The sequence below is a fragment of the Xylocopa sonorina genome, chromosome 11 (assembly GCF_050948175.1).
Source record: "Xylocopa sonorina isolate GNS202 chromosome 11, iyXylSono1_principal, whole genome shotgun sequence".
Taxonomy (NCBI): domain Eukaryota; kingdom Metazoa; phylum Arthropoda; class Insecta; order Hymenoptera; family Apidae; genus Xylocopa; species Xylocopa sonorina.
This window is the reverse complement of record NC_135203.1, coordinates 8,949,760-8,974,753: the sequence shown is the minus strand read 5'-3', so window position 1 is coordinate 8,974,753 and position 24,994 is coordinate 8,949,760. Positions and strand designations below refer to the sequence as shown.

At 39.6% G+C, this 24,994-nt stretch overlaps 6 protein-coding genes across 8 annotated transcripts; 3 read left to right on the top strand and 3 right to left on the bottom strand.

The window, feature by feature from the left end:
- Window positions 1-321: 321 nt before the first annotated feature.
- LOC143429082 (uncharacterized) lies at window positions 322-10,139 on the bottom strand. Its single transcript, XM_076904479.1, has 3 exons — window positions 9,879-10,139; window positions 1,401-2,783; window positions 322-923 (listed from the first exon to the last, which is right to left on the bottom strand). Coding segments are annotated over exons 1-3 (1,641 nt in total). The 5' UTR covers window positions 9,881-10,139; the 3' UTR covers window positions 322-667.
- Window positions 3,532-9,447, top strand: LOC143429079 (uncharacterized). Of its 2 annotated transcripts, none has more exons than XM_076904476.1 (8): window positions 3,532-4,093; window positions 6,173-6,419; window positions 6,760-7,047; window positions 7,597-7,916; window positions 8,001-8,244; window positions 8,471-8,756; window positions 8,816-9,104; window positions 9,179-9,447. In XM_076904476.1, the coding sequence occupies exons 1-8, from the start codon at window positions 3,923-3,925 to the stop codon at window positions 9,338-9,340; spliced, it is 2,007 nt and encodes a 668-aa protein (XP_076760591.1). In that variant the 5' UTR covers window positions 3,532-3,922; the 3' UTR covers window positions 9,341-9,447. The 2 variants fall into 2 exon arrangements, with proteins under 2 accessions (XP_076760591.1, XP_076760592.1); XM_076904477.1 differs by having other exon boundaries at window positions 3,535-4,093; window positions 8,546-8,756.
- Window positions 10,140-11,797: 1,658 nt separating the features above from the next.
- LOC143429078 (jmjC domain-containing histone demethylation protein 1) lies at window positions 11,798-15,585 on the bottom strand. The gene is made up of 7 exons (XM_076904475.1): window positions 15,305-15,585; window positions 14,914-15,193; window positions 14,159-14,846; window positions 13,751-14,075; window positions 13,328-13,625; window positions 12,953-13,248; window positions 11,798-12,879 (listed from the first exon to the last, which is right to left on the bottom strand). The coding sequence occupies exons 1-7, from the start codon at window positions 15,353-15,355 to the stop codon at window positions 11,866-11,868; spliced, it is 2,952 nt and encodes a 983-aa protein (XP_076760590.1). The 5' UTR covers window positions 15,356-15,585; the 3' UTR covers window positions 11,798-11,865.
- A 226-nt stretch (window positions 15,586-15,811) lies between these two features.
- Window positions 15,812-18,091, top strand: Slh (sec1 family domain containing Slh). Its single transcript, XM_076904478.1, has one exon. It carries the CDS (start codon window positions 16,052-16,054, stop codon window positions 17,939-17,941), a length of 1,890 nt encoding a protein of 629 aa, XP_076760593.1. The 5' UTR covers window positions 15,812-16,051; the 3' UTR covers window positions 17,942-18,091.
- A 165-nt stretch (window positions 18,092-18,256) lies between these two features.
- LOC143429084 (coiled-coil domain-containing protein 42 homolog) lies at window positions 18,257-19,843 on the top strand. Of its 2 annotated transcripts, XM_076904482.1 has the most exons (4): window positions 18,257-18,510; window positions 18,737-19,025; window positions 19,118-19,357; window positions 19,442-19,843. In XM_076904482.1, exons 1-4 carry the CDS (start codon window positions 18,395-18,397, stop codon window positions 19,769-19,771), a joined length of 975 nt encoding a protein of 324 aa, XP_076760597.1. In that variant the 5' UTR covers window positions 18,257-18,394; the 3' UTR covers window positions 19,772-19,843. The 2 variants fall into 2 exon arrangements, 1 of the variants encoding a protein (XP_076760597.1); XR_013102503.1 differs by lacking the exons at window positions 19,118-19,357; window positions 19,442-19,843 and having other exon boundaries at window positions 18,397-18,636; window positions 18,737-18,851.
- Window positions 19,763-22,467, bottom strand: LOC143429083 (coiled-coil domain-containing protein 63). Its single transcript, XM_076904480.1, has 6 exons — window positions 22,059-22,467; window positions 21,645-21,979; window positions 21,051-21,274; window positions 20,705-20,967; window positions 20,324-20,613; window positions 19,763-20,215 (listed from the first exon to the last, which is right to left on the bottom strand). Exons 1-6 carry the CDS (start codon window positions 22,407-22,409, stop codon window positions 20,035-20,037), a joined length of 1,644 nt encoding a protein of 547 aa, XP_076760595.1. The 5' UTR covers window positions 22,410-22,467; the 3' UTR covers window positions 19,763-20,034.
- Between the last annotated feature and the right edge of the window lie 2,527 nt (window positions 22,468-24,994).

The following is a 24,994-nucleotide window of genomic DNA, read 5'->3' as shown; positions in this document are numbered from 1 at the left end:
GACACTTTCCAATTCATGAATACTTTTAATAAACAATTAAACGTAAATGTTCTCGAAGTGATAATTTTATCCATATATAATAATATAACACAGAGTAATTAAATATTTGCGATATTATTTAATAATTAAATTGTAAACTACGCTGAATGGGAAAGCTAGTTACGCTAATGGGTAACAAAAGATTGTGATAATACTAATAGAAAAACAATTAGAATGGTAAAATTGCAGCGACAGAATATAAACGAAAACTCGCTGAACTAAATAATAGATTTTTAAATAATTTTGCAATTATATACTCGAATATCCAAAGTATCGAATGTAATAATGAATTTGGCATTTATTTTAGTTGTATTTTCTATATAATCAATCTTTAATAACGTATAACAATTTTTACCGTTTAAGTCATTAACCATTAAATGTATTTTCATTTTTACTTTTTCCTTTTAATTTTTTTTTCCATTATATTTTATTCCGTTTGAGAAATATACCTCAACAGTCTTTTTTTTCTTTTTAATACATGTAATAGTATACACTACCATAGTACTACACTACTACATTATATACACTGTTGCGAAAGAGTGTGGCGCACTCATTGAAATGCAAACGATTGTATTAAGCCTGGCACAGTGAAACCAAGCTTACGAATTTATGAAATTCTATCTACGGTCTATTTCCAGGAACTAGAGACGGATTTCATCCTGGCCGCATTAATAGCAGGGGCCAGTTTGTGTTCCTCTTGCAAAGCGGAGTCGGCCATCACGCTCTGATACGACTGAGCGATCTTCTCCTTATCACGGATCGCGAGATTCTGCCATTCTTTCTCCAAACTGTTCATCAACTTCTCCCTCTGCTGCCGCGCATCCTTGGTCACAGATCTTTCGTCCTCGTACACCCACTTCTTCCACATAGCCTTTGCATCTTCGCTAAAAACATTATGGAAAAAAAATGAACGTCTCCTTTTTACCCGTACAATCTCTTCATTAGGAATTCGATCGCAAACCATCATACTATTTGCGATCTATTGAAGCACGAATGTAGGCCGTACAGGATGACGAACGTCTTGGCACGCATTTACGTTACGCTCAACGCGAGCAAGTGTGCAGCGTGCGCGAGGAAAGACTTGAATGACTCACGATATTCGTTTGCAACATCGATGGAGTTCGACTAATTCGAGAAGCAGAGAGTATGCCATTCGTCGTCCTAGACCCTTACCATCGCTCACGGTCACGTGGCAGTATTGCAACAAATTCAAACATTAAAAGAAACTAACAATACGTTCGATGATCGATATCTATCAGCTCGATTAGCTCACACGTAACATTACATAATAGTTAAGTATTTCTGTCCGTGTGATCGATCGTGATACATTGACAATAATATTTTCACTCGTTAAAGCTTACCTGTACATCGTCATGTCCATGCAAGCTTTTTCTCGTTCATTAAGTTCCGCCTCCCTCTTATAGATGTTGATAAATCCTAACTTTCTCGATTCTTCGTCCAGATCGAGATTCTCCGTGTTATACAATTCCTTCTCTCGAATAAGCTCCACCTTGTTCCTCATGTCCCTCAGTCGCAAAGCTTCATCCCAGGACTGCTTGTTGCAAGCGTGCAGTTCCCTCCTGGCGAGGTCCTCGATCTTGCGTTTCAATTCCTTGTGAGTCAAGTAGAGGAACATCTGTTTCGAAAGGTTCTTATCGCCAGGGATCATTCTTAGCCAGGGCATGCTCTTTTCAATTTCGAACTGTCTAGTGTCGTTCTTTGTCGTAACTTGATATTCTTTGGCTCTTTGTTCGCTCATCGAGCTTTCCGATCTACCTGTATCCACGTTTCCCTCCAAATGATCGATCGATGATTGCTTTGCGTAATCTAACTCGTCCTTTTTTATGTCTTCCATAGAGCTAGAGGTACGTCTCTCGATTAATGTATCGGTTTGTGGGCTGTTTAATTTTGTATCCCTTGTTTTATTCTCCTTATCGTCTTCGCTGAGAGGAATTTCCTCATTCGACAGCGGGACTTTTTCAGTGGGAGAATCAGAATCAGGGGATCCACTCTGAGGACTGCTTGGTGGATCGCCAGAATCGTCGTATCTCACGTTAGTGTTCTCCAAACTTCTGCGAGCATAACGAGCTGAATACCTTGAACTAGGCACTCCGCTGTCGCTACTATATTGATGCGAAGAATAATTTGGCGAATCCTGCGATTTCGCCACGTTTTGCTGCTCCTGGACACTCTTGCCGCTGTCTTCGCTCATTTTCGAGCTTCTACGATAAAAATTTTGTCCGTTCTGTTGAATAAAATTCGTCGTGTCTTTGCAAACGCGGGAATACTGCAGATTGGTATCTCTGAGAGTGTTCCAGCGTTGACTATTCGATTCTTTGGGGTAGACGAAGTAGGACTGGTACCTACGACAAGCTCTAGGAAGATAGATACTCTGTTCCGGGCGTTCCTCCCTTGACTTTTGCCACCAGACCTCCAACGGTGGCTCTGTCCGACGGTTTTTTACTTTTTTCCGTTCCTCGAGCTCTTTTCTGTACGTCTCATCCTCCTCCTTCAATAGATTTCTTAACTTGTTCCTTCTGGCTTGAAGCCTTTCTGCTTTCTTCGCTTTCTCGATTTCGCCTTTTGGATCTGGACTCTTGTAATTCCACGAATCGTAGTGTTTAGCGATTTGACATTCTCGCTCGAAGTATCTCGCTATTTGTTGGTAATAATCGTACCTGAGGAACTCCTCGTTATGCTTCTGTGCTGCTCGCTGGTACTGCCTTTCCCGGTATCGTCCCACCCTTTAAAAAGGACAAGCTCCGCTGATGATCTGCTGCAAATATTTCGAATTCGAAGGGAGGTTTAAGGATTGTGAAAACATGGGTAAACCGTTATCATATTTCATTGAAAAGAGTACAATAATGTTTCTATTTCGTTTTGCAACAGTAATGACTCTTAAACGTTACAGTGAACTGTTTCACATGTCGCATGCCTTGTATCATTTTTCCTATAAATTATCACTCTAAATCATTCGTCCAAATTATCTCACTACTGATCTAAGTTTAACCGCGAAACGTCGTTTCATCGTTGTAGCGTGCATTTAAGAGCCAAACAAGCGACACAGCCCACTTCCTTAGTGAAAAACGTAATTTGCGCATTCATAGTTTTGGCATAAGAAGGACGATGTCATCCCGTCATTATACTGCCGGCGCATAAAGTGCCAAAGTGTTACTAGGTCGAAGAGATTCAGCGGACGATGTTCTGGTCACGGACGAGCGTGACGATCGATCGACCTTCGTGTCGATCGGCGCACGGGTGCATCGTAAACAGACGTGAGCAACACGTCGTAGGATCAAGAAAAGAGGCGTCTTAACCGCGAGAGAGTCACCTAACGGAGACCATCCTAGAAGAAGAGGACCGTCTTCTATTTCGAGCTTGCGTCTCTCTGTGACGTCACGTCGACGAAAATACCATGCGGTTAGGGAGGTGCAGTCGTGGCCCTGATGTGTGGTCCAGGTCTCAATCTTTCCCAGACTCTCAAAAATTCTCAGCCACTTCGGTCTCCGACAATTCTCGTCGACGCACGAGTCGTTCGCGGATCGGTGAAGGCATCACCGGTACCACCGCGAGAACATCTACCCTCGATCAAACGGGACCAGTGAACCGCGAGGACAATCCGGAAGATTTCCCGAGTGTGAACCGTCTCGAGAAAAGTGGGTCGTGGCACTCTCCCACGTAAAACCGAGTCCCCCACCTTCTCATTTTCGGCGTCCAGGAGTCCGTCAGTGGAGCGTCGTACACGTCCTCGAGAGGATCTCTCGCGGTCCTCGAGAACCGATACTCTAGCACCTAGGTGTCCTTGTCACCCCGACAAGTGGAAATCGGAACGGACGTCGAAGATAATAGGAGAAGAGAAATCCTGTGACAGAACGAAAGAAGAATGCCTGGCGCCGGTGGTCAACCACCGCAGAGGACCACCTTCAGGCCACCCTGGGTCAAGGATGGTCCGTCACCTTTGCCGATGCCCACAGCACCCTGGACTCTTAACTCCAGGAGAGACTCGAAAACATCCGCCGAGGAACCGCCTGCGTTTACCAAAGTTACCCTCAAAGTGAGTATTTCCTTGTACTCAATGTTTTGTCGTAAAATATTTCAGAATATTGTAAACGTTTTTGGTATTAATAATTAATCTATGAAAGTTTACTTTGATTTGCGTTCGAAAAATTATGATCCTTTTTCTCATACGTGGAATTGTTACTGCATCGTTTTGTCGTACGTTTCGGGAGTGTTAACGCGTTGTCTGATTCGATACGTACTCATTCTACTAGAAACGCGCACAGAAGAGGAATCATGCCCATCTTGTGCAGTCTTTTTCCATTCAGATATTAGGTTTCAAAGTCACCAGAGCTTACTATTTATAACCCGCGTGGGTGTCGTGTAACAAGTTTGCGTTATGAACATTTCGACAAATAGAAATTTACAAGGGCGTTGCATTCGAACTATATACGCGTCTGCAATTATTATTAGAAAGATGAAACAACGTATCATGAAGCGACAAAGATTTTGATTTATGACTCAACGATTCGTAGTCTGCACTACCTCCCTTCATCCCTTTTCTTTTCTTCCCCAAATTGCCCTTATGCTTGTATAAACAATCTAAACCATTGTTTTGTTTATTTGCGTTTCTCGTTGACGCGCGACGATCCCAAAACGCATACTTTCGATATCTTGGCAACGAGCCACGTCAATCTACCGGATAGGAATGGATCCTGGATACGAGGAAAATGCGAAAAACGTGATGTTCGAAAGTTCCGAAGACACGTGCGAATGTCATGAACGTTTTACGTCACGATATTGTTTACAACTGTCGCGATTAGATCATCGACGAATTTGATCGCGATTTACGGCATTCGCCCCGCCACTTTAAGATCAATATTTTACAGTTGCAGGATATGCAACGTAATTTATGACCGAAAGTTCAGCAACAAACGGGAAATCCAGATAATATCTGGAAATATCGCTTTGTCTATCTTTTGCGAACCATTCAATTAATTTTTGCTTTAGAATATTTTCAACTATACCTACATGTTGCCTATGGCGAACAAATTTTTCTACCCTCGATAGATAGTACTATCTAGCCTCTTGAATAATTTGGAATAAGCATCAATTAGACTTTGAAGAGTCGAAATTCAATACTACCAAATTTGATAGTACGACTGATAATTGAAAGCCGATTGAAACGTCGTTAAGCTATTCGTGCACGCGCATGTGCGTTGCACCAAATGATTAGATTAATTTCACTTTCTCGATACGCGAGAGATCAGACAGAAGGCTAGCCTCACGGGTCCTCGCATATAAGCCTCTGGGTCACGATTATTTAAAGAACACGAGTTTCTATTTCAAATGTCTTGCCAGCTGCGTCTTCCGCCAGTTTCTTAACGAGTTTATATTACGCTTTCGCGTAAATGTACCGATAAGTTACGATGAATTTGCAAATTTTCTCCAAACATTCGAACGTACAAATATTCTACTGACCATCACAATGTTTTCACTCGTGCATCAACATTTTTGTCAAACGATGTACCAATGAGTAAATGCAATTTTCGAAGCAAACGGCATAGCACTGCAAAAATACTAATCGAAGATATTAATTTTAAAACGAGCAGGGAGTGCGGTTTAGATTATTTAAAGACGATCGAATCGCACATCGATACTTGCCAAGAGAATTCTCGAGACTTTCTTTCTATAGGATAGAAGAACGTTCGACGGAGAGAAGGATATATATTCCTATTTTAACTATTTTTCAACGCGATTACCTTTAACGATCGAACAGAAGATACTATTCCTTTGTTCCCTTTCTGCGTGCGTCAGAATCAACGAGTCCTACAAGTAGTCATAACAGACTGATTTAAGATAGGAGGCCGCAGAAGTAAATGTTCCTCGATCGTGAACAATGAGGTGATTGTGTTTGAAAAATTGTGTACGCGGCGGCTGACAACTGCTGTGCAAATCGTTGCTGGTACAATGAGTAGATCAGAAAACAGACCTAAAAAAGATTTGAAAAACATGATGAATGAGAAAAAGGACAAAGAAAATTAAAAGTCACGATAGAATTGTTTGTAAGGAAAAAAAATGATGAATATATGTAGTAACACGGTATTTCCTAATTTCAATGTCCTTCGATTCATAGAGTGTAGCGAAACCAGAAGCAAAACCGTCGACAGATGCACAGCCGCGAAAACAGAGCAAGATCACAATAATCCCATCACAGCCCAACGCCGAGAAGAATAAGAGCAGTCAACCGGCGCCGACGAAGCTCCGCGAGAATGGACGACAAGAGCCAAATTCGAGGCCACAGCTCGAACGACAGGTTCGAATCGAGAGGTCTCGATCTCGAGGTGACACGATACCTCTCTCCAAGAGCGAGAGCAGCACAGGTAACAGCACGAACCACTTCGTAAAAACGACTCGATTCGTTCAGCCATTGTTCCCCCTGTGTGTTCCCAGACAAAAATCCTAAAAAATAAAAATCGATCTCAGTAACGCACACAAATAAGTGGATTCTGACAATTGTTACCCTAAAACTACGCTCTAATCGATACCTTCTATGTTTCACACCAAGACGACAGCGTCTAATCGACAAACGTAAACAATATTTCCAATCATTTACTTACCCCTTTTCCTGGAGGCAGTAATTTCCTCTCATTAAACGCACGAGACACAAAAAATTGCGACACCGCTTGGGACACGATAAAAATAAACGTTTCTTATAAATAGGTGCGCCGACATTATCGAAAAGCTCGTCGAGGGCAGCGATCCCGCCACCGCCACCTCCGAGACCACCGCCACCACCACCGGCAAGAACGATCCTGAAGGATCTTCCGCCACTGAACGAAACGCAACAACAAAAACTGGAGATGCTTAAGCAGAGACCACGGAAACGTCCCGATTGGGCTAGTATGATGAAGGAAGTCGAAAGCGGAAGGACCTTGAGGCATGTCAAGTGCAACGACAGGAGTGCACCTTTGATCGAGAGGGTGAACAAGGTTACAGCTGATCCAGCAGGTGATCGTCGATCGAACTTCGATCCTACCCAGATTCCCCTTGGGCGATACTCTTAGGAGGAACCGGTTTCACCGTGTTGGTTGATTAGTCGCTAGTAGTAGAGAGAAGCCTTTTCTTTTGTTACGTCCCTCTCGAGCCCTTCTTTTTAACCCTGCGAATGTCGAGCAAAAGGGACGCGTACGCCCCGACAAGTGTAATTAATTAAATTGTTAATGAGATTTTGATTCGAATCAGCTTTTGTTTCTGGACTGTGGTTGCGACCTGTTTGTAGTTACACGTAGCCGTTATTGTTCAGACCCCGTTATCCTGCACGGGAACCCTAGTCACTGTGGCTGAATAATATTATTATCGTTAAATTAACTGTCTTCGTATTTAGTGGGTTTTTATCGACTTGCCCCATTTTCCCTATCCTCCCTTTCTCCAATAAATGAACTTTTGGCAACGTTACGCTCCCTCCGACTACTCTGCATCGAAGTTAAGGAAAGGAGTTGTATTGTATTGTAATAGATCGATGTTTGCTAGTTGTACTGATTGGGTATTTCTAACTAGGGAAGGCACACTTTGTGTTCGAATCCGAAAAGTCGAACATGCATAACCAATTACTGAAGCAAATTCAGGAAGGTGTAAAGCTAAAGAAAGTACAGACCAATGACCGGTCGAAACCGGTGCTAGAAGGCCTGAGGAAATTCCGGAGACAACTGACAATAGAAGAGCAAATGCAGAAAGCCGAAGAACCCACCGACGACTCTATTTCGGACGACATGGACGATATTGATGCAGTGAGGGATGACTTACAAAGTACCAAACAAATGCTTGCTCTTGAACTTAGAAATAAGGAAGCTTTAGAAAGAGAGAACAAAAGATTACAAGTACTATCCTTGAATTGTTGTTCAGGATCGGCGAAAGCAATCGATTGGACGTTCTACTGAAGTTTTCTTTAATGCTCTTTACAGGCAAGAATTTTAAATCTCGAGGCTGAAGTTGAACGCGAGAAATCCCAAAAGAGCGTGCAAGAGCAAAGAAAGTACGATGAGAAAATTACAGAATCGTTGAAAAAAGAAGCTCAACAAGCTAGGCAGGAGGCCGCTAAGTTTGAAAAAGAGTATATGACCGTATCAGAAGAAAGAGATAAAATGAAGAGTGAATTGGAGGAGATGAGAAGAATGTATGCTGCTTTAGAGAGACGTATGAAAGCCGGTAAGAGAACGATTACAACTTATCGCTATTTAACAATTATTTGCGCATATTACAAGCGCGATAATGAGCAAAAGCTTAATCAATGTTTTAACAATGCATATTATAACAAAAACTTTATATGGAGAACTAAATCTCTGATCTAATATTGTAGTTCTTCATTGATTGTACCTAATTTGCTTATGCTTACACTTAATTTTGCTTCTTTACCAAATGCTTTGGGGATCAGAGCAAGAGCTTGAGCCTGAACCAGTAATTGAGCTAGCAGATGATGGAGACGAAGCAGCTTGGTACAATGTTTCAGGAATGGCACTGGCTGGTTGTCCAAGTGCAAAAGATGTAGCAAAGATTGCTTCTCAGAAAAGCATAGATAAAAAGGAGCTAAGCGAAAGTGAAGAGGAAGAGGAGGAAGAGGAGGAAAGTTCGGAGGAAGAAGACGAAAAGAGCCCAAAGGCAGCAGAAAAACGATTACAGAGGGAAATCAAACTTCTAACAACCAAGATTAGAAATTTCAAGTGAGTAACAATGTAAAAGAGTTTAATATATGATTATTAACGATCCTTTGATTGAATAGGGATAAAGCAGTCAATGCCAGAAAAGAAAGGCACGCGTTAAAGGATCAGATTAAGCAGCAGCAAAAATTATTGAAAGAGGAGAAAAAGAAATTCAAGCACCTTCAGAAAGAGGTTGATAAAATGGCAAAGTTAATGTCAGAAGCTGAAGAGGATGAAAAAGATGAAGATGAAGAAGAAGAAGAAGAAGAAACGGAATCCGAAGAGTCAGAATCTGAAGAATCTGAAGAAGATGAAACTGAAACAGAAGATGAAGATCAGTCTCTGGAAGATCAAAGAAATACATTACAGGTAAATATACAAATATAACAGTAAAGATAATACATAATAATTCTTTTATGTTGTACACGTTTAAAATTTCACAGAAACAAGCTAAAAAGCACGAAGGACGTTTGGCTGCGTTAAGAAAGGGTAACTATTTACTTAAAGCACAAGTCGATAGACTGAAAGACGATTTAGGAAAACAGCGAGAGGAGAGTCTCACTCTCCAAGAAGATCTTGACTCTGTGTTAGCAGAATTAGGTTAAGTTAATGTAAAAAAGAAACATCTAAGAATTATTATGGACAATTGTATACATACATATATAAGTATTACATATGGAAATATAGAAAATTTTATGTTTGAGAAACCGGACACGCAGACTAGTACACAAACACTCACCCAGACGCCTTTTGTAGAAAATCTTACACTCAAACAGAATTTTAGTTCAATCAACTGTAGAGCAGAGAACTACTTCCTTTTTTTTTTGTGTCGATTCGTAAACGCGCTAATTTGTTTTCTCTAGTATCTATGGTAAATATTTTGCATGCGCAACCGAGCCAAGGGAAAACATTAAAACGTATAAACCGATGAAAACAAAAGACAAAAGTATGTTATTTTCTACATAAAGCATCACATATTCATACGCAATATTCTCTGCAGATGCGAGAAATATTTATACAAGGTTGTTAATATCGCTTTTTTTGCTATCACATTGTTAAACATTTTGTAATAAAGACCATTATTAGTCGACGACAAAGTTTCGAAAGAGGTTATTACAGACTGAAAATCAACATAACACTCACATGCTCTTGCAACTGAAATTAACCGACGTGCAGGATTTTCCAGACTGTACAACCTTTATTTTTCAACGACGATATTTTATTTAGAATACACAATAACATAAATAACTATGTATATTACGACTTTGAAAAGACTACATCTACCCGTTAAAGTAGTTTGAAAAGAAACGCTCGCATGACGTATGACAAATTCCCTAGTAGTGATGCTTCTTATATTGGCGTCGCAACATTTTCAAACGTATATAAGTTACATTACGCGCGTATATCGTTGTTGTTAACAAATATATAAAGTTTCTGTTTTATAGTTACACGTTTTGTTGAATAGCTTTTCATCTTCCGCTATTTCGACAATTCTGTTAATACACCAAAGAAAGGCATGCGAAATGTCACAAATAAATGGGTAAAAATGGCAGCGGTATTTTTAAAATTTAAAATTATATTTGAAAAATCAGAATATTACTGTCGTTTCCTGTCGATTACATATTCTATACAGTGGTATCATGGATTTAGAACGTTACTCGTACCTTAAGTGTGTTCCTAAGATCTGCTTGAATTATAAAAATGTACCCGTCATAAATAGTTCGACGTTAACGAGTATACTGAAACCATTGCACTGCCAGTTAAGTTGAAAAAATATGCTGAATTTTAGTGCGAGTAAATTGTGTTCCTTAGGAGACACTCTCGTAGAGATAATGATAGATAGCGTCAGTTCAAATATACAACGAATCTGTGAGCTAGAGTTAGCTTCAAGTGCAGGTAATTAAATTCTTATTGCTCGATATTGTTATTATCACTCTCAAATTACGTACATAATATACACATAATATGCACGTTAACGAAATATAACTGAAAAGTAAACTTATATATATATAATATATATATAAAAAAAAAGAGAAAACAAAAAATCGTATGTACATTCGTTTACATAAAAACACTGGACATTACATTCAACATAGCTTAGGTCAAAATTAAAATATTCGTGTAATGTACATGTTTTCAGCGTAATGTTTTTACCTATCTAATATTATGAAATGATATAGTCGAATATGTTTCATTGCGCGTTTCCGATTTTATCATTTGAGTATGGGTGTTTACATAGTCAACAAGCTGTTTTAGTTTTACGATTTTCGAATAATCGACATTTGTAGTACTTTTCACGCTGGATATTTATCCAACGCAAACATACAAATAAATATAACTTTGTCTTCTTTTTTATTACTATATCGACGACTGATAACGTCGATATATTGGTGTGCCAAGTCATTCACATAGACTATAGCCGTTAACATTTATTTCTCTTACCCGCATTCGTGATTTTATATCTGTATAGAATTATAAAACAAATACTGCACGTTCGCCTTTTCGGCAGTACGCCAGTACAAACTTCTCTATCAATGTAAGTATTTCGTTTGAATTTAATAGAATACTGAATATTAAGCGAGTAATGATTTTGTCGATTGCACAATTAGTTAAACGCAACATTTTCTTCATTAGGAATGCTAAGAATTATACTATACTTCGGTATACTTTAGATGTAGCTAGTACAACTTTGTATTAGTTATTCATATTTTGTTTTAGAATTTGCATTACTTATTTAATATCCTGTATTCGTTAAAATGTTTTTGAAGTATGCACAGATCTATCCAGGCATAAAGGAAGACAGCATCTATCTTAATAAAAAGCAAAAAATAAAACATTCCTTGGTCGTTTCAAATCATATATGAGTATCTTTTTTCCTGTTTAGATCGCATAGTGATATCGGTAAAACTGAACATTATCAAATAGAAATCCTATACTAGTCAGGTCCATTTTCTTACATTATGAAGATGCGATACAGTGCTGATGGATTTTCATGATAATAAATAATAATTAATTAAAGTCCGGTATTATGTTCATCGTTTATCGTTCTTTACGGTTTTCCGTTATTTTCTTTTATACAGTAACCGAATTACACTTACCGAATATCTTCGTAACAACCAGATACATTTCTTCATGTAGCTTTCACTTCTACTTTAAACTTTTTTTCTTCCACCAGCTTGACGTCGGTTACGTGCAAATTGTGAATACTTTTTGCAGCAAACTTAATTACAGATTGAGTTGAAACTTGAGTCGTGTGTCTGAGATCCAAATGTTTAAGCACTTTACATCTTGCCAAATGATCTAACGTTGTTTCTGTGAGTAATCTACAATTTGCCAAATTCAATGATGCTAGATTCGTTACTGATTGCGCTGGTGGGGTCGCTAATTGAGCTACACCAGCATCGGTAACTCTACCGCAAGAAGAGAGATCTAGTGTTTCGAGATACGGCAAGTGTTGAACTATATACCTCAAAGCTATATCAGTTATATCACATCCAGCCAAAGATAAATTTTTAAGATGTTTCAATCTTGAAGTCTTATCGATTAGACCAGGTCTCGAATCTGTAGGTGGGCTGAGAACTTCTCTCAAACTTGAATCATTCAGTCCAGATACGTGACTTAAGTCTAAGGTAACCAGCGGTGGACAAGTACAAGTTCTCAAAGCACAGACTCCAGCCCATGTACAACCTTGCAGAGATAATGTTCTGAGCTGTGGCAATCTACTTAACAGCCAGGCTAATTGCCTTTTAGTAACATTTGTCCAGTCAAGGGACAGATTTTCCGGTTGGCGGCGTATTATACCAGTTAAATGTGAAGCTGTTAGATGGGAATGGGACATGTCCAATTTTCTCCACAAACTAGGATCTATACTATATCTGGCCCATGTACGGCAAACCAAGGCACAATTCGCCAGGTCCTTTGCATTTAAAAATCTAAAAATAGCAAGTAATGCTGCTTTGTCATATGCTAAAGATTGTCCATTAAAATCGGGCCCTGGTGTTTGAACAGGCGGAAGTGGAACAGGCCTAACCACCACATGGGGTCTCTTCAATGACTTACTACTTGAACCTGTTAATTGTACAGCTAATTGTGTACGCAAAGCTGTTCGCTGTTCACCCTCAGCCGGTTCTCTGTCATTCCATGCCTGGAATTTTTTGTATAGAAACCATGAATATTTCGTATTCTTAGACCGTTTCAGATTCCATTTGGGGACTTACATCGCCGGGTTCGGGTCTTGAACGTTTACTTGGTGTTGTTGCCCTTTCAGAATCTGTTGTCGGTGCCGATGAAGCTGCACTAGATACTGAAAGCTTTCGAGCGCGGGCCTTAGGTTGACGTGGCCTACAATCTAGATTTCGGCCGCTTTCACAGCACTGGGGACATTCCCAGCTGTTTGGTAAATCGTCACTAACGGTTATATTCTGAGGGTCCAATCCTATACATTCCGGATGTACAATATCGAAGCATATCGAACACTCTACTAAACTCGATGGAGCTGTAGGTGTCGGCTTTCCTGTATTAAAGACCGACAATTGTAGTACCTCTACTTATTACTTTGATGATAATTTAACGAGACAACAAAAAATATATACCCATTAATGGCGCAGGCGGCTGACCCCAACCGTCTAATCGACAAACTTTACAAGCTGCAGTAACTGGTAGCATAGGTCTCAAACACTGCCTCATTAAACACGTTTGTTTGGCACGACCACTTCCACCAAATTTGACCATATCATGACAATACATACATTCCCCACAATCAGTTCTTGTGCATGCTTCACACTTTTTACATCTAGTACGCCTTCGTCGCGGGAAAGCTCTTTCAGACTTTTCTTGCGAGTGATGCCTTTGTATCTTTGTAAAACTTTTTTTAGTTATCCTCAAGCGCTCCTATTATATAATAATGTAATGACATACATGAAAACATTAAGTAAGAAAAATACATTAGAATTACCTAACATGAGCGAGAGAGAGAGAGAGAGAGAAAGTGTCTCAAAATTCAAGTCGTTACTTACTCTTTCAGCAATTGTTAAGGGGGGAGGAGGTGGCAAAACAGGATTCCCTGTTATAGCTGCTTCTGGATTATCGTGTCTGTGTTGTTCTACTAGACATCGAACATCGTGAATTAAGGCAACAGGATCACGAATTAGCTCAGGCACGTTCTTTTTTGTAGAAGGTAGTGAATGTAGATACATAACTATTGCTTTCAAACCATGCAACTCAAACGGTGTTAAATGTACATGTTGATGATGTTGTGGAACTGAATGTTGACGTTGCGATTCAGTAATGTCCAAATGACTTCTTCCTAGAAGGACGTGAACATATCTTTCCAGAACATACCTGTAGTAAGCAACGAAAGACCATAAAATGTATAAGATAACAGCAATTTGTTTCAAATCATTTAGATAGCTTTATATTCGTACCATAACATTTCAGTAAAAAATGGATATCTGAATTTTTGTGGAACTTTTGTATGCTCTTCTACTTGCGCAACTTTCAACTGCTTTTCAATGCCAAAACTATGTAGAAAATTTCCACCAAACACTAAAGAATCTTGCGGAGTGTACACAGCATGAATCCATCCGGTCGGGATAAACAAGGTCATGCCAGCTGTTAAACTTATCCTACCACACCTGTCCACCATGTCACCAAAAAATACATCAGATTGTTTGCCACTCAATACCCATTCTTGGTAAAGAGACAAATTCTTTTCAGTGGGAGGGATTAACCAAAATATTTTGCCGCCTCTTAAAATATGATACCAAACACTGGTGCCACCAAAGTCAACATGAAAGTCTGTATAACAACCCTTTACAGACATTAGACAATATTTTTGCACTTTTGGGTACATCATATCTTCCAAGAGATTTGTAGACTCCACTTGTGCTTCCTTTAGATGCCTTGGCCATACGACATCTACCCAATCAACCTGCCTTACTAGTTCAGGTGATTGTACATAGTTCTCTAACTTGGTATGACTAAACTCTAACGAAATCACATTTAACAGCCGTTCTTTGTTGGGATCTTCATAATACTTTTGCCATTCCTTCATTGTCATGTCTTCATTCTTTTGTGTGTTGACATCCATAACATCCAATATCCTTTTCGAGCCTGATGAACATTGAAGAAATATTTATTAACATAGTATCTTCCGACATGTATGACATGCATGACATACCAACACACGTTCTGACATCATTGACAGAAAAATTCGAACTGGGAACCCGCAGTCCCAATCCAGACTTGTCCCTGAAGAGTAACGGTATGCTGAGACCATGCTTTTGAAGATACGCTAGATTTAGTTCAGAGCCAGCCATTTCACGAAACAGTCCGGAGAAGTTGTTAAGGTTGTATCTTTCGCACTCGATTTTTTCATCGAGCTGGAAAGTCCTACGACCCTCGATTTCTTCATCGCCTATAGTCCAGTCATCTGTATATAACTTTCGAGTTCTTTCCCGCTACAATAAAATTGACAACAGATACGAAATTTTTAGCAAAATTGTACAAGAACTTCATACAGAATGATCACAATTAATGTTATATTAAAAAGTAATGTTCGGTTTGTTTACCAATTGACGCCTTTTTGGCAGAGAAGTAGAGTCATCGGCCATTGCGGACATGCTGTCAGAAACGTATCACCGAAAACTCATCGAATATTCAATGTATATCGTATATTGAAGGTTGGAAGGGTTCCGTTAATGTTATATAAACGGATTCTCGTTTATTATGTACATGTCACGTACGATAGCCTTATGTTAACATCGAACTTTTCTTTGATTTTACTTTCCCAACAAAATGAGGTCCCCATTTTGTTGCCGGCCACTGCTACCAATAAAAACCATAAAAAACTTTAAACTATTTTGTGTAGTGTTGCGTTACGTACGATTCGTCTTCAATTTTCGTGATCTTAATATTTGCACCACACAGCATACTGTAAAGATGCCTACTTCTTTCCTCAATTACTATAATTATATAGTTTCCAATCATAGGTATATTTGATACAACATCTCTGCAGTCATCTAGAGATTTTCTGTCGTTTTAAAGAACTATTGATGTGGCCTATATTACAAGTGTTAAGTTCTATATAGTATAGTCTTTCACATTGCGTGGGTATTTTTTTGACAATTTGGAATTAAAGTCAAAAGTTTTGACATATTTATTTGCAATATGGTGTTTTAAGTTGTTTGTTTTCTTTATACAAACGTAAAACGATAATCATTAAGTTCCGATAAATTTTTTTATACCTACAAACCTTCAAGTACTTGTTAAAGTAAGGGAGATTTTTAATAGTAAAGCTTCCAATAAACGGGTTAATCATGATGAGCTTACGTGACAGGCAGATAAATGCTCTGAAACAGATGTTAAATTTAAATCAACCGGAGCAAAAATTAGAGGATCAAGTACCAGTATGGAAACTTTTAATTTATGACAGACTTGGGCAAGATATTATTTCGCCGTTAATATCAGTGAAAGAGCTCAGAGAGCTTGGTATTACGCTTCATATGCAGTTACATTCCGACAGAGATTCTATTCCAGAGGTACCAGCCATTTATTTTTGCGCGCCAACAGATGAAAATCTTGGTAGAATTGGACAGGATTTGCAAAATGGATTATACGATATTTATCATTTAAATTTTATATCTCCAATAACCAGACAAAAAATGGAAGATCTAGCAGCTGCTGCATTGCTTGGTGGTGTGGTATCAAATATCCACAAAGTATTCGATCAATATTTAAACTTCATATCATTGGAAGATGATCTGTTTATTCTCAGACATCAAAACAGTGATGTCATATCATACCATGCACTTAATCGTGGTGAGGTAAAGGATACAGAAATGGAATCTGTAATGGAAATCATAGTTGATTGCCTCTTTTCTGTGTTTGTCACATTGGGCACTGTTCCAATTATAAGGTGTCCAAGAGGAAATGCAGCAGAAATGGTTGCTAAAATGATCGACAAGAAGTTAAGGGAAAATGTTTGGGACGCGAGAAATAATTTATTCGAGAGTGAAGCATCTGGTCATTACAGTTTTCAGAGACCGCTTCTAATCATGTTGGACCGCAACATAGATATGGCCACGCCGTTACATCACACATGGACTTATCAAGCATTGGCACACGATGTCTTGGAAATGGCATTAAACAGACTTGTCGTAGAAGAAAGTGTAGGAAGGTCTCCAGCAGGAGGAACACGTTCAAAGACTAGGGCTTATGAACTAGACAATAAAGACAGATTTTGGTGTCAACACAAAGGTAGTCCATTTCCTAGAGTAGCTGAAGCTATACAGGAAGAACTAGAACATTACCGTACTTTTGAAGAGGATGTGAAAAAACTTAAGACAACCATGGGTATTGACAATGATAACGAGGCAGCATTGTCAATGGTTTCTAATAATACTGCACGTTTGACAAGTGCTGTTAATAATTTACCACAGCTTTTAGAAATGAAACGGCTAATAGACATGCATACATCAATTGCCACAGGTATTCTAAATTCCATTAAATCTAGAAGACTTGATACATTTTTTGAATTGGAGGAGAAAATAATGGGCAGGCAAACGTTAGATAGAAGTATATTCGAAACAATAAGTGATCCAGATTGTGGCACCCCAGAGGATAAATTACGCCTTGCTATTATATATTACATTTGTACAAATATGTCAGACACTGACTATAATAAACTTGAGGCAGCACTATCTGCAGCTGGATGTGACTTGAATCCTCTGGTATACATAAAAAGATTAAGGAGCTACACTAGAATAGCAGAAATTCAAAATAGTTATGAAGGTGGTGGGACTAAGACAGTTAGTATGTTTTCAAAGTTGATGAATCAAGGGTCATCTTTTGTGATGGAAGGGGTAAAAAACTTGGTTGTTAAGAAACATAATTTGCCTGTGACTAAAATAGTTGATGAACTGATGGAATCAAGGCAATCATCTCAAACAGATGATTATTGTTATTTGGATCCGAAACAGCTAAAGCATACAGAACAAATGCCAAAGAACAGACCCACGTTTCAGGATGTTATTGTCTTTATCGTTGGTGGTGGAAATTACATAGAATACCAAAATCTAGTAGACTATGTGAAACAGAGAAGTGGTGCTGGAGTTAATAAACGAATCACATATGGTTCAACAACGTTCATTAACGCAAAGCAATTACTCAAACAACTTTCACTTCTAGGACAGGAGTTTCATTCATAAATTTTGCAAACTATGCACACAGTAAATGTTAAGGAAAACTATTTGTTTCCTACTTTCTTATAGTGTATGGTAATTTTTCACATTGCTGTTATATTAACTTCTTGTAAAAATGTAAAATAAATAAAATATGATTAATTATTTTAGATATAATTCCTAAGTGCGTTTACCGACTGTATTTTGAAGTTATCATATCAAAGTAAACTAGAAATTAAATATCAACAATTATCAACAGAGCACAGTACTCTGTAAGTATTGTTTGCGCAATCGGTATTTGAAGTTTGTAAGCTAGTGTAAGATACAAAAATCTAGGGACTTTCTCATGGTAAGGAAACGAGCCTGCATTTTAAACTGTTTGATCAATGGATCGGATGTATATAACTTAACATCATTTTCTGACATTAATTTCTGTAAAATTTATTAAATACCGCATAAAAAGAACTATTCGTACTGAAAATGGCTGCTATACAGGAAGAAGTAAAAGATTTTATTCGACGAGCCGTGATTACAACAGATCCGCAAAAGGCTGTGATGGAATACTTCTTGTCGAAGCAAGAAGATCGTAACATTAAGTAACGTAACAGAAAAAGTCATTTACTATGATTTCTTTAAGATACACTACAAGTATATTCTCTTATTCTTTTATTTTCAGTTCGATAATGATTATAGGGAACTGATGTAAAATTCTATTGAAGAAGGTTGTCAAAGTATTTTATTTTCACGCGTCGTTTTTCCGCACAATTTAAAAGAAAGCTAGCATCTCCAAAGATATGTGAAGTTGTGTATTTTATGTATTAGAAAGTATCCTGAATGGGATAAACCGAGGATAAACCCGGCGTTGGAAGTAGTCAGAGCGCGGTGTGAGTTAGCAAGAGCTGAGGAGATATTACACGCGAAATGGGTTGATCAAGAGAAGAAACGGAATGTCATGAACGAGCAATGGAACGAGATGAGGCATCAAGAATTGCTTCTCCGCGAATCATTCATAAAATTAAACAAGTTCGTAAGAGAAAACCAGGAGAAACGTGATCGCGCAGAGGCGAAAATTAAGGAAGAATGTGAACGCCAGATGACAAGACAGAAAGAAGTAATAAGAGAAGAATATGATTCAAGTAGAATATTCTTTAGGAAACATTGCAAAAATAGCTCTGTTTACTCAGCAGAGGATATGTTTTCCAGATCGACGAACTGAGTGAAAAATTGGCTCATATGAACGAAATTCGGGGTAAAATGAAGAAATACGTAGAAGAATACAAAAAGTACCAAAATTATTTGGATAGAGTCGTTAGCGAAACGGGCGAATTTCATTCGATATCCGAGATCTTTAATCGTTACGAAACCTTGATCGGAGCGCGTATGATGTTGTCTGAGCATGAGGATAAAAACCTTGCTATATTAGAAGAGAGAGGAACAGAGATAGTAAAGATACTCCTTAATGCGTAATTTATTATACTTTCGTTTCTAATTGTACAATGAGGTGGACGAATATGTGTTTCTTTACAGCATCATATGACAGAGTTTAAGTCGCAAAGACTAATGGGATTGAATAACAAATTGGCGCAATTACAAGCAAGACGCGACAAGGCGGACGCGCAAGCTCGTAAATGGGAGACAATCGTGGCTGAAATAAAAGTAACCGCCGCGGAAAAGAATTTGGAGCATACGCAGGTAAAAACCTGTTGCTGGAATCTGTATCAACAGATCTGTAAGAGAAAGAGCATTCCCGTGACTGTAAGTAAAGACGATGTCGAGCATCAGCTGGACCATATTAAACGAACTATTCTTGAATTGAAACGGATCATTAAGGTTGCAAAGAAACGCGCGGTTAAATAATAAGGGATACGTAAGGGATACGCTTTACTTGAAATCACTTGCTCGACTATTTGTAAATAGATACTCTAAAGAAATAAAATATATTTATACTGATACAATTAACTCACTACTGTTGCTTGACAATAAACTAAAAGAGGGGGATGAAAATTTGTGAGGAAACAGCTTTTTGAATCGTATCGTTACGTCAGGGATTCAGCCGATTATCTTCTACCTCGTAAATGTTAATGATCGTGTATCCAACTTTCGGGCTGACTACTACTGTTTTATTGATATCGTTTTTGTATCACTTTTCTGGCTGCCGGTAAAAGACACCCAGATATATTGTGCAGTAGTTCGGTATAGTCTTCTTCGAGTCTTTCCTTCAACTTTTTAGTCGCTTCGTCACGCGTCAATGGTTGCTCCATACCTTCGGATACGATTTGCAATTCCTCTTTTTCGACACATCTGTGCGATTTGATTAATTTTTTTGTTCAACGTTCAAAAAGTTGATGCGAGTAAGGGAAGGTTAACAAAGGACGTGGGAAAAAGTAAACGGAATGAAAAAGGACTTACAAGGCACAAGGTTGGGTAGGTGCAACGTATTCAATAGGGGGTACTTTCAATCTGGGCCTTCTCTCTTCATCGAGTCGCAGCTGTTGCGTTTTGGTCGCTCTGTCCAGCCAATATACTTTGTGGAACATTTGCGTGATACGTTTCTCAATGATTCCTAAGTACAGCATAACGTTACTCCTCGTTATTTGTTCGTGATCGCCCAATAGCTTCAAGATCGGCGAATTATCGCAACGAATCGCTTTGAACAGAGAATCTATTCCCTTTAGCAACTTCTCTATCACATCGTCGCACTGAAACGAACAGTATGGGATTAATCACTTACAGTTTCGACCTTTTGCTTTATTGGTTTTCGATATCCGATGAGACTAGTGAAACCGTCACCTGTGCCAAATTCTCTTCAGCTGCATCGGCGAGTATTGTTTGTTCTTCGAGCTCTTTTTTGAGCTTCTCCAAAGTCTCGGTTTGCTCTTGACCGTTACGTTCATTCGAAGCTTGTGCCTCTTCAATAGCTGTTGTTAATTGTGTCATTCTCGACTGGAGACCCTCCAGTTCATCATTTAACTCGTTCACATAACTGAATAGAGCAAAGTTTTCTTCCTCTTGCTTAATGAAATGTGCTATGAGTCTATCAACCTCTTGTTCACCTACGAAACACGACGATGTCTTGTTAAAACTATAACATTAATACAGTTCGATTCGTACGGATCGAACGAATGTAAGTATGTACCAGTGAATTCTTTAATCATTTGTAAAATTTGCCTATAAGACGAGATCTTATTTTGTTTCTCCTCCAATTGTGCTTTCCTCTCAGCTGCCCGTTTGGCATTTAAGTCAGCCATTTCGCGATACTGTCCCTTCACGCCCAGAAACTCTTGCAGTTTCATTTCATTGTCCATTGTCCTTTGTAATTCGCACATCTCTGACACGTGATTCTTTAGATCTCTCAATCCCCTTTAAAGAAAAAACAGCGTTACCGGAAGGAAGAAAAGCGATTAATGACCCGACAAATAAAGTATTGTATAATAGATCAAGTAGCGAAATCGCCGGATGTTACTACGCGCCATTGACTTCCGATCGTTACTCTCGGTTCCGAGTTTCTAACTCAACTACAGATAATCCATTCCACGCGAAATACGAATAACTTTCAAGTAGTTAATACAGCTCAGACTAATGGGGACAAGGACCTAATCTTTGTAACTTTCGCGACTATCCGATAGGAAAGAATGTCATCAAACTTGTGGCGACAGTGCCGCTACTAAGTTTCCAGTTTCATTTTATTGTAGTATTCATGATAAAAGATTCGTTACGGTTTCAGGTATACCTTTCACGAAGTGCTTGTATCTTGTTCAGTTCCTCGTCTCTTTGATTAAACGCGATAGTGGCTTGCTCTATTAAATCGTTTATGATCTGCTTTCCCGTATTTAATTGATTCAGCAGTTTATTCCAAAGCGCTGTGAACTGTGCCCTTTCTTTCAGCATTTGTTCGATTTCTTCTCGGCACTTTACATTTTCAGCGACAGCGAGGTTGAATCTCTTAGTCGCTACCTCGAGTCGATTTTCCAGCATGTGGATTATTCTGTTCTGTCGTATAGCGCTTTCCTTTAGCTGTGCATCCGTTCGAACGTTCCTTTTCAAAATTGTATTCTCTTTTGTTAACTGAAACGAAGGCGTTAACAGCGTTTTTCAATACCTTTTGGTTATCAGCGTTCGAAGACAAGATAAACGGTCAGCAAACCTTGCGAATTTCATCATCGAGCTCCGCTATTTCTTGTCTCTCGGTTTTTATCATATCGTCGTAGGTGTCTCGCATCGTTAAGAGACATTTCAATTTTTCCTCCGTGTCCTCATCTTTACGAGCGAACGTTTTCGAAGCCGCGGTTCTGATACGAAGAACGAGCTCCGCCTTCTCGTACTCCAAACGATCGATCATATTCATTTGATTGCGAAGCTGTAACCTCGCATCCTCGACGCAAGTGCCTCTGTCGTTCTCCATTATCCTGTACTGTCTTTTCAATTTCGAAAGTTCAGCTTGAGCCATCATCTCGAGCTCCAGCTCGTCTGGGGCGCGTTGCAATTTATGCGCCATTCTTAGGTCTTACTTTGAACAATTACAACCTATCAAAAATTATGCACGTTGAAGCATCGTTTTTAGAAATAAAAAGACGTTACACGCTCGATCAAAAATTATTTCCAAAATTTATTTATCGAACAACCGACTTATCCTGAATTATTACAAGTCATACACTCTCTACTTGTCGCGTAAGAATGTTTTTATCGATTAGTGTATAGGTTATTGCGACTCACTACTTATTAAACATTTAGAATAAGCTACGACTCTGATGGATTAGAGATCCTTCCGGAAGCTGGCAACAACCACGTGCGTATCTCCCTCACCGTCCACGTAGATGATCTCGAGGATCAACGGAGGGGAGGAAAATACTTTTCCAATGTCGATGACGTTCAACGGCGACATTTGAGAAAGACATCTGCCACCCCGTACAGCTCTACCAGCTGTACGCGTGGCACCGTTGTTCTTGTTGGTGCTTCCGGTTGCCAGGCACCCTCTCAGGGGTGTACGATATCATGGTTTCGCGCGTCAGCGAAATGTTTCGAGTGCCTTTTTCCGTTATCGCACGTGTACGAAGAAACCGGTTGCAAAAGTTCGAAAAGAGATATCGAATGGAGAAAAGATATCGTCTTGAGCAAGAAAATCGTAGAGATCGGAGTGACTCGCCGAATATCAGAAACTAGCTGTCTGTATTTTCGCTGATAAAACCAGTTGCTTCGCAAACCACTAGATGGTGCAAGTCGTTTAATGATAACCAATGTTATTGTACACGTATGCAATTACATTGCTAACTAGAGCGCTCAATGACGAACACCTCGCGGTATTACTTACGTTAATAATCACACGAATGGTGTCACGATCAACGATCTCTCTGTAAAAAAAAAGTCACATTTCATTGTACACCTTTTTTCCTTTACCCAATTGATTACGGTGCAGTCTCGTAAAGTGCCGTGTAACGAGGCAGGTTTCTTTCTTTCTTCTAGATTTCGTGCGGATTTTCGTTGTTTTATACGCTCGTTCGGTTTCACCCTGGAATTACAGTGAAATTACTCGAATCGTTTCGAATGAAACGGATTTTCTAACTCTCGAAAGAATCTAGACAATTTATCTTGAGATGCGCTAGCGTTAAATGTTGCCCGCGAAATTTACGGCTGCATTTCTGCTGCGTGCAAGTTTGTTATAATCACATTTAGCGCACCAGCGGTATAGAAAAGAGGCGTAGCTGAATTTGAATGTATTACTTCAACATAATACGTGGATAACAGCAGTACGGATTGGTGGATCGTGTTTAAAACACGATCCATAGATTTCGTGAGATCGAGTCAGGTGGCGGTTCGACCAGGTGGGTCAAATGGTGGGGAGAATGCCGGTGGTGGGTACAGACAAGGGAAAGGTTAGTATGCCTTCAGAGGGGAAGGTCGATAGGTCGCTTGTTTCGTGCCTCAATTTGAAATTCTTTCACGCTTCTCTTTCTGCCTTCTTTTTTTTTTACTTTTGTTTTGTTCACGCTCTTCTGCCTTCGTTACTACCCGCGATATTAGATAAGCGTCCCGTGCTTTGAGAATAATGGAATCGTACTCGGGAATCAGACATTGGCGGCGATACGAACGATCGAAATCAAGATAATTGCATCGCGGATCGAATTCAGCAGCGCGAGTGAACGTTTTTGTGGAGCAGAGCAGGAGCCAAACCAGGAGAACGAATTACTTTCAGCCGTTAGCCCCGAAGGTGGGAGAATCTCTACCTGGCCGAGAAGTACGGCCCACGATTCCGTAATATTTATTTTCTACTTGCTGCCAGTGAGTCACTACCTGGCCAGCCACGGTGCGGCGAGCTGGTCGCCTCGCGTGTCCGCGTCTCTCTCTCTGCGCGTGTTCCTTGCAAACAGCGAGTTCACGGTGACGCTACAAACCAGTCAAGACCGTCGAAGAGAAAGGGTCTACAGCCGACCGCGAATTCGAGAACAAAGGAGGGCTCTATCTCTGAAAAGAAAATCACTTTCGTCCGGACGACTCCATTGCGACGGGAGCACTGGACGGAGTTTAGATCGAAAATCAAAGTGCGTTCGTTGTGGTGTTTCAGCACAACGCTCGGGGAACCATTGACGTCATATTTGTTCAAGGATTACTCGAACACAAGTATATCACCTGTTATGTTGCGAAGGTTGCATCCGTAGTAACGGAGCAGGGAATGCAACGCGCTCAAAAAAACGTCAGTGTATTCGTAGACGTGCCAGTCTGGAGTCGGAACCCGCGGCGCGCGGTGCGTCGTCGAATTTTTCACTGACCCTCGAGTGTAATTCGTGTATCGGTAGCGAACGTTTGTTCCGCGCGTTTGCAGTGAACAGTGCCGCAGTTTCTGCGTGCGGTTAGCCGTACCTGGGAACGATCACGAGCAGGGAAGGGTAAGAGGGGTTGGGTTTGTACGTTGTACTCATGTTGATCGTGTGGACGCGCGGTTACATTGTTGACTTTCTATCGAGGTGGCTGGAATCGTTGTTGCTGCCTCAATGTTCGCGTGTAGTCACGAGGAAACGGAGCAGAACAACGGAATTAGTCCCGTAACAGTTCACCCCGTTTCCCGTGTGTAGGACATGTTGCATT

Excerpts from the sequence above, each read along its gene's own strand:
- LOC143429082 (XM_076904479.1), bottom strand. Across the intron at positions 924-1,400 it reads ATGGACATGACGATGTACAG|CGAAGATGCAAAGGCTATGT; the intron begins GTAAGCTTTAAC and ends TAATGTTTTTAG.
- LOC143429078 (XM_076904475.1), bottom strand. The coding sequence starts at position 15,355 with ATGTCCGCAATGGCCGATGACTCTACTTCTCTGCCAAAAAGGCGTCAA. Across the intron at positions 13,626-13,750 it reads CCTTAACAATTGCTGAAAGA|GAGCGCTTGAGGATAACTAA; the intron begins GTAAGTAACGAC and ends ATTATATAATAG. Across the intron at positions 13,249-13,327 it reads GCCGCCTGCGCCATTAATGG|GAAAGCCGACACCTACAGCT; the intron begins GTATATATTTTT and ends TCTTTAATACAG.
- Slh (XM_076904478.1), top strand. The coding sequence starts at position 16,052 with ATGATGAGCTTACGTGACAGGCAGATAAATGCTCTGAAACAGATGTTA.
- LOC143429084 (XM_076904482.1), top strand. The coding sequence starts at position 18,395 with ATGGCTGCTATACAGGAAGAAGTAAAAGATTTTATTCGACGAGCCGTG. Across the intron at positions 18,511-18,736 it reads CAAGAAGATCGTAACATTAA|AAAGTATCCTGAATGGGATA; the intron begins GTAACGTAACAG and ends TTTATGTATTAG. Across the intron at positions 19,026-19,117 it reads AGATGACAAGACAGAAAGAA|ATCGACGAACTGAGTGAAAA; the intron begins GTAATAAGAGAA and ends TATGTTTTCCAG.
- LOC143429083 (XM_076904480.1), bottom strand. The coding sequence starts at position 22,409 with ATGGCGCATAAATTGCAACGCGCCCCAGACGAGCTGGAGCTCGAGATG. Across the intron at positions 20,968-21,050 it reads AATGATTAAAGAATTCACTG|GTGAACAAGAGGTTGATAGA; the intron begins GTACATACTTAC and ends CGTGTTTCGTAG. Across the intron at positions 20,614-20,704 it reads CTGAAGAGAATTTGGCACAG|TGCGACGATGTGATAGAGAA; the intron begins GTGACGGTTTCA and ends TGTTCGTTTCAG.
- LOC143429079 (XM_076904476.1), top strand. The coding sequence starts at position 3,923 with ATGCCTGGCGCCGGTGGTCAACCACCGCAGAGGACCACCTTCAGGCCA. Across the intron at positions 7,917-8,000 it reads GAGAGAACAAAAGATTACAA|GCAAGAATTTTAAATCTCGA; the intron begins GTACTATCCTTG and ends TGCTCTTTACAG. Across the intron at positions 8,757-8,815 it reads ACCAAGATTAGAAATTTCAA|GGATAAAGCAGTCAATGCCA; the intron begins GTGAGTAACAAT and ends TTGATTGAATAG.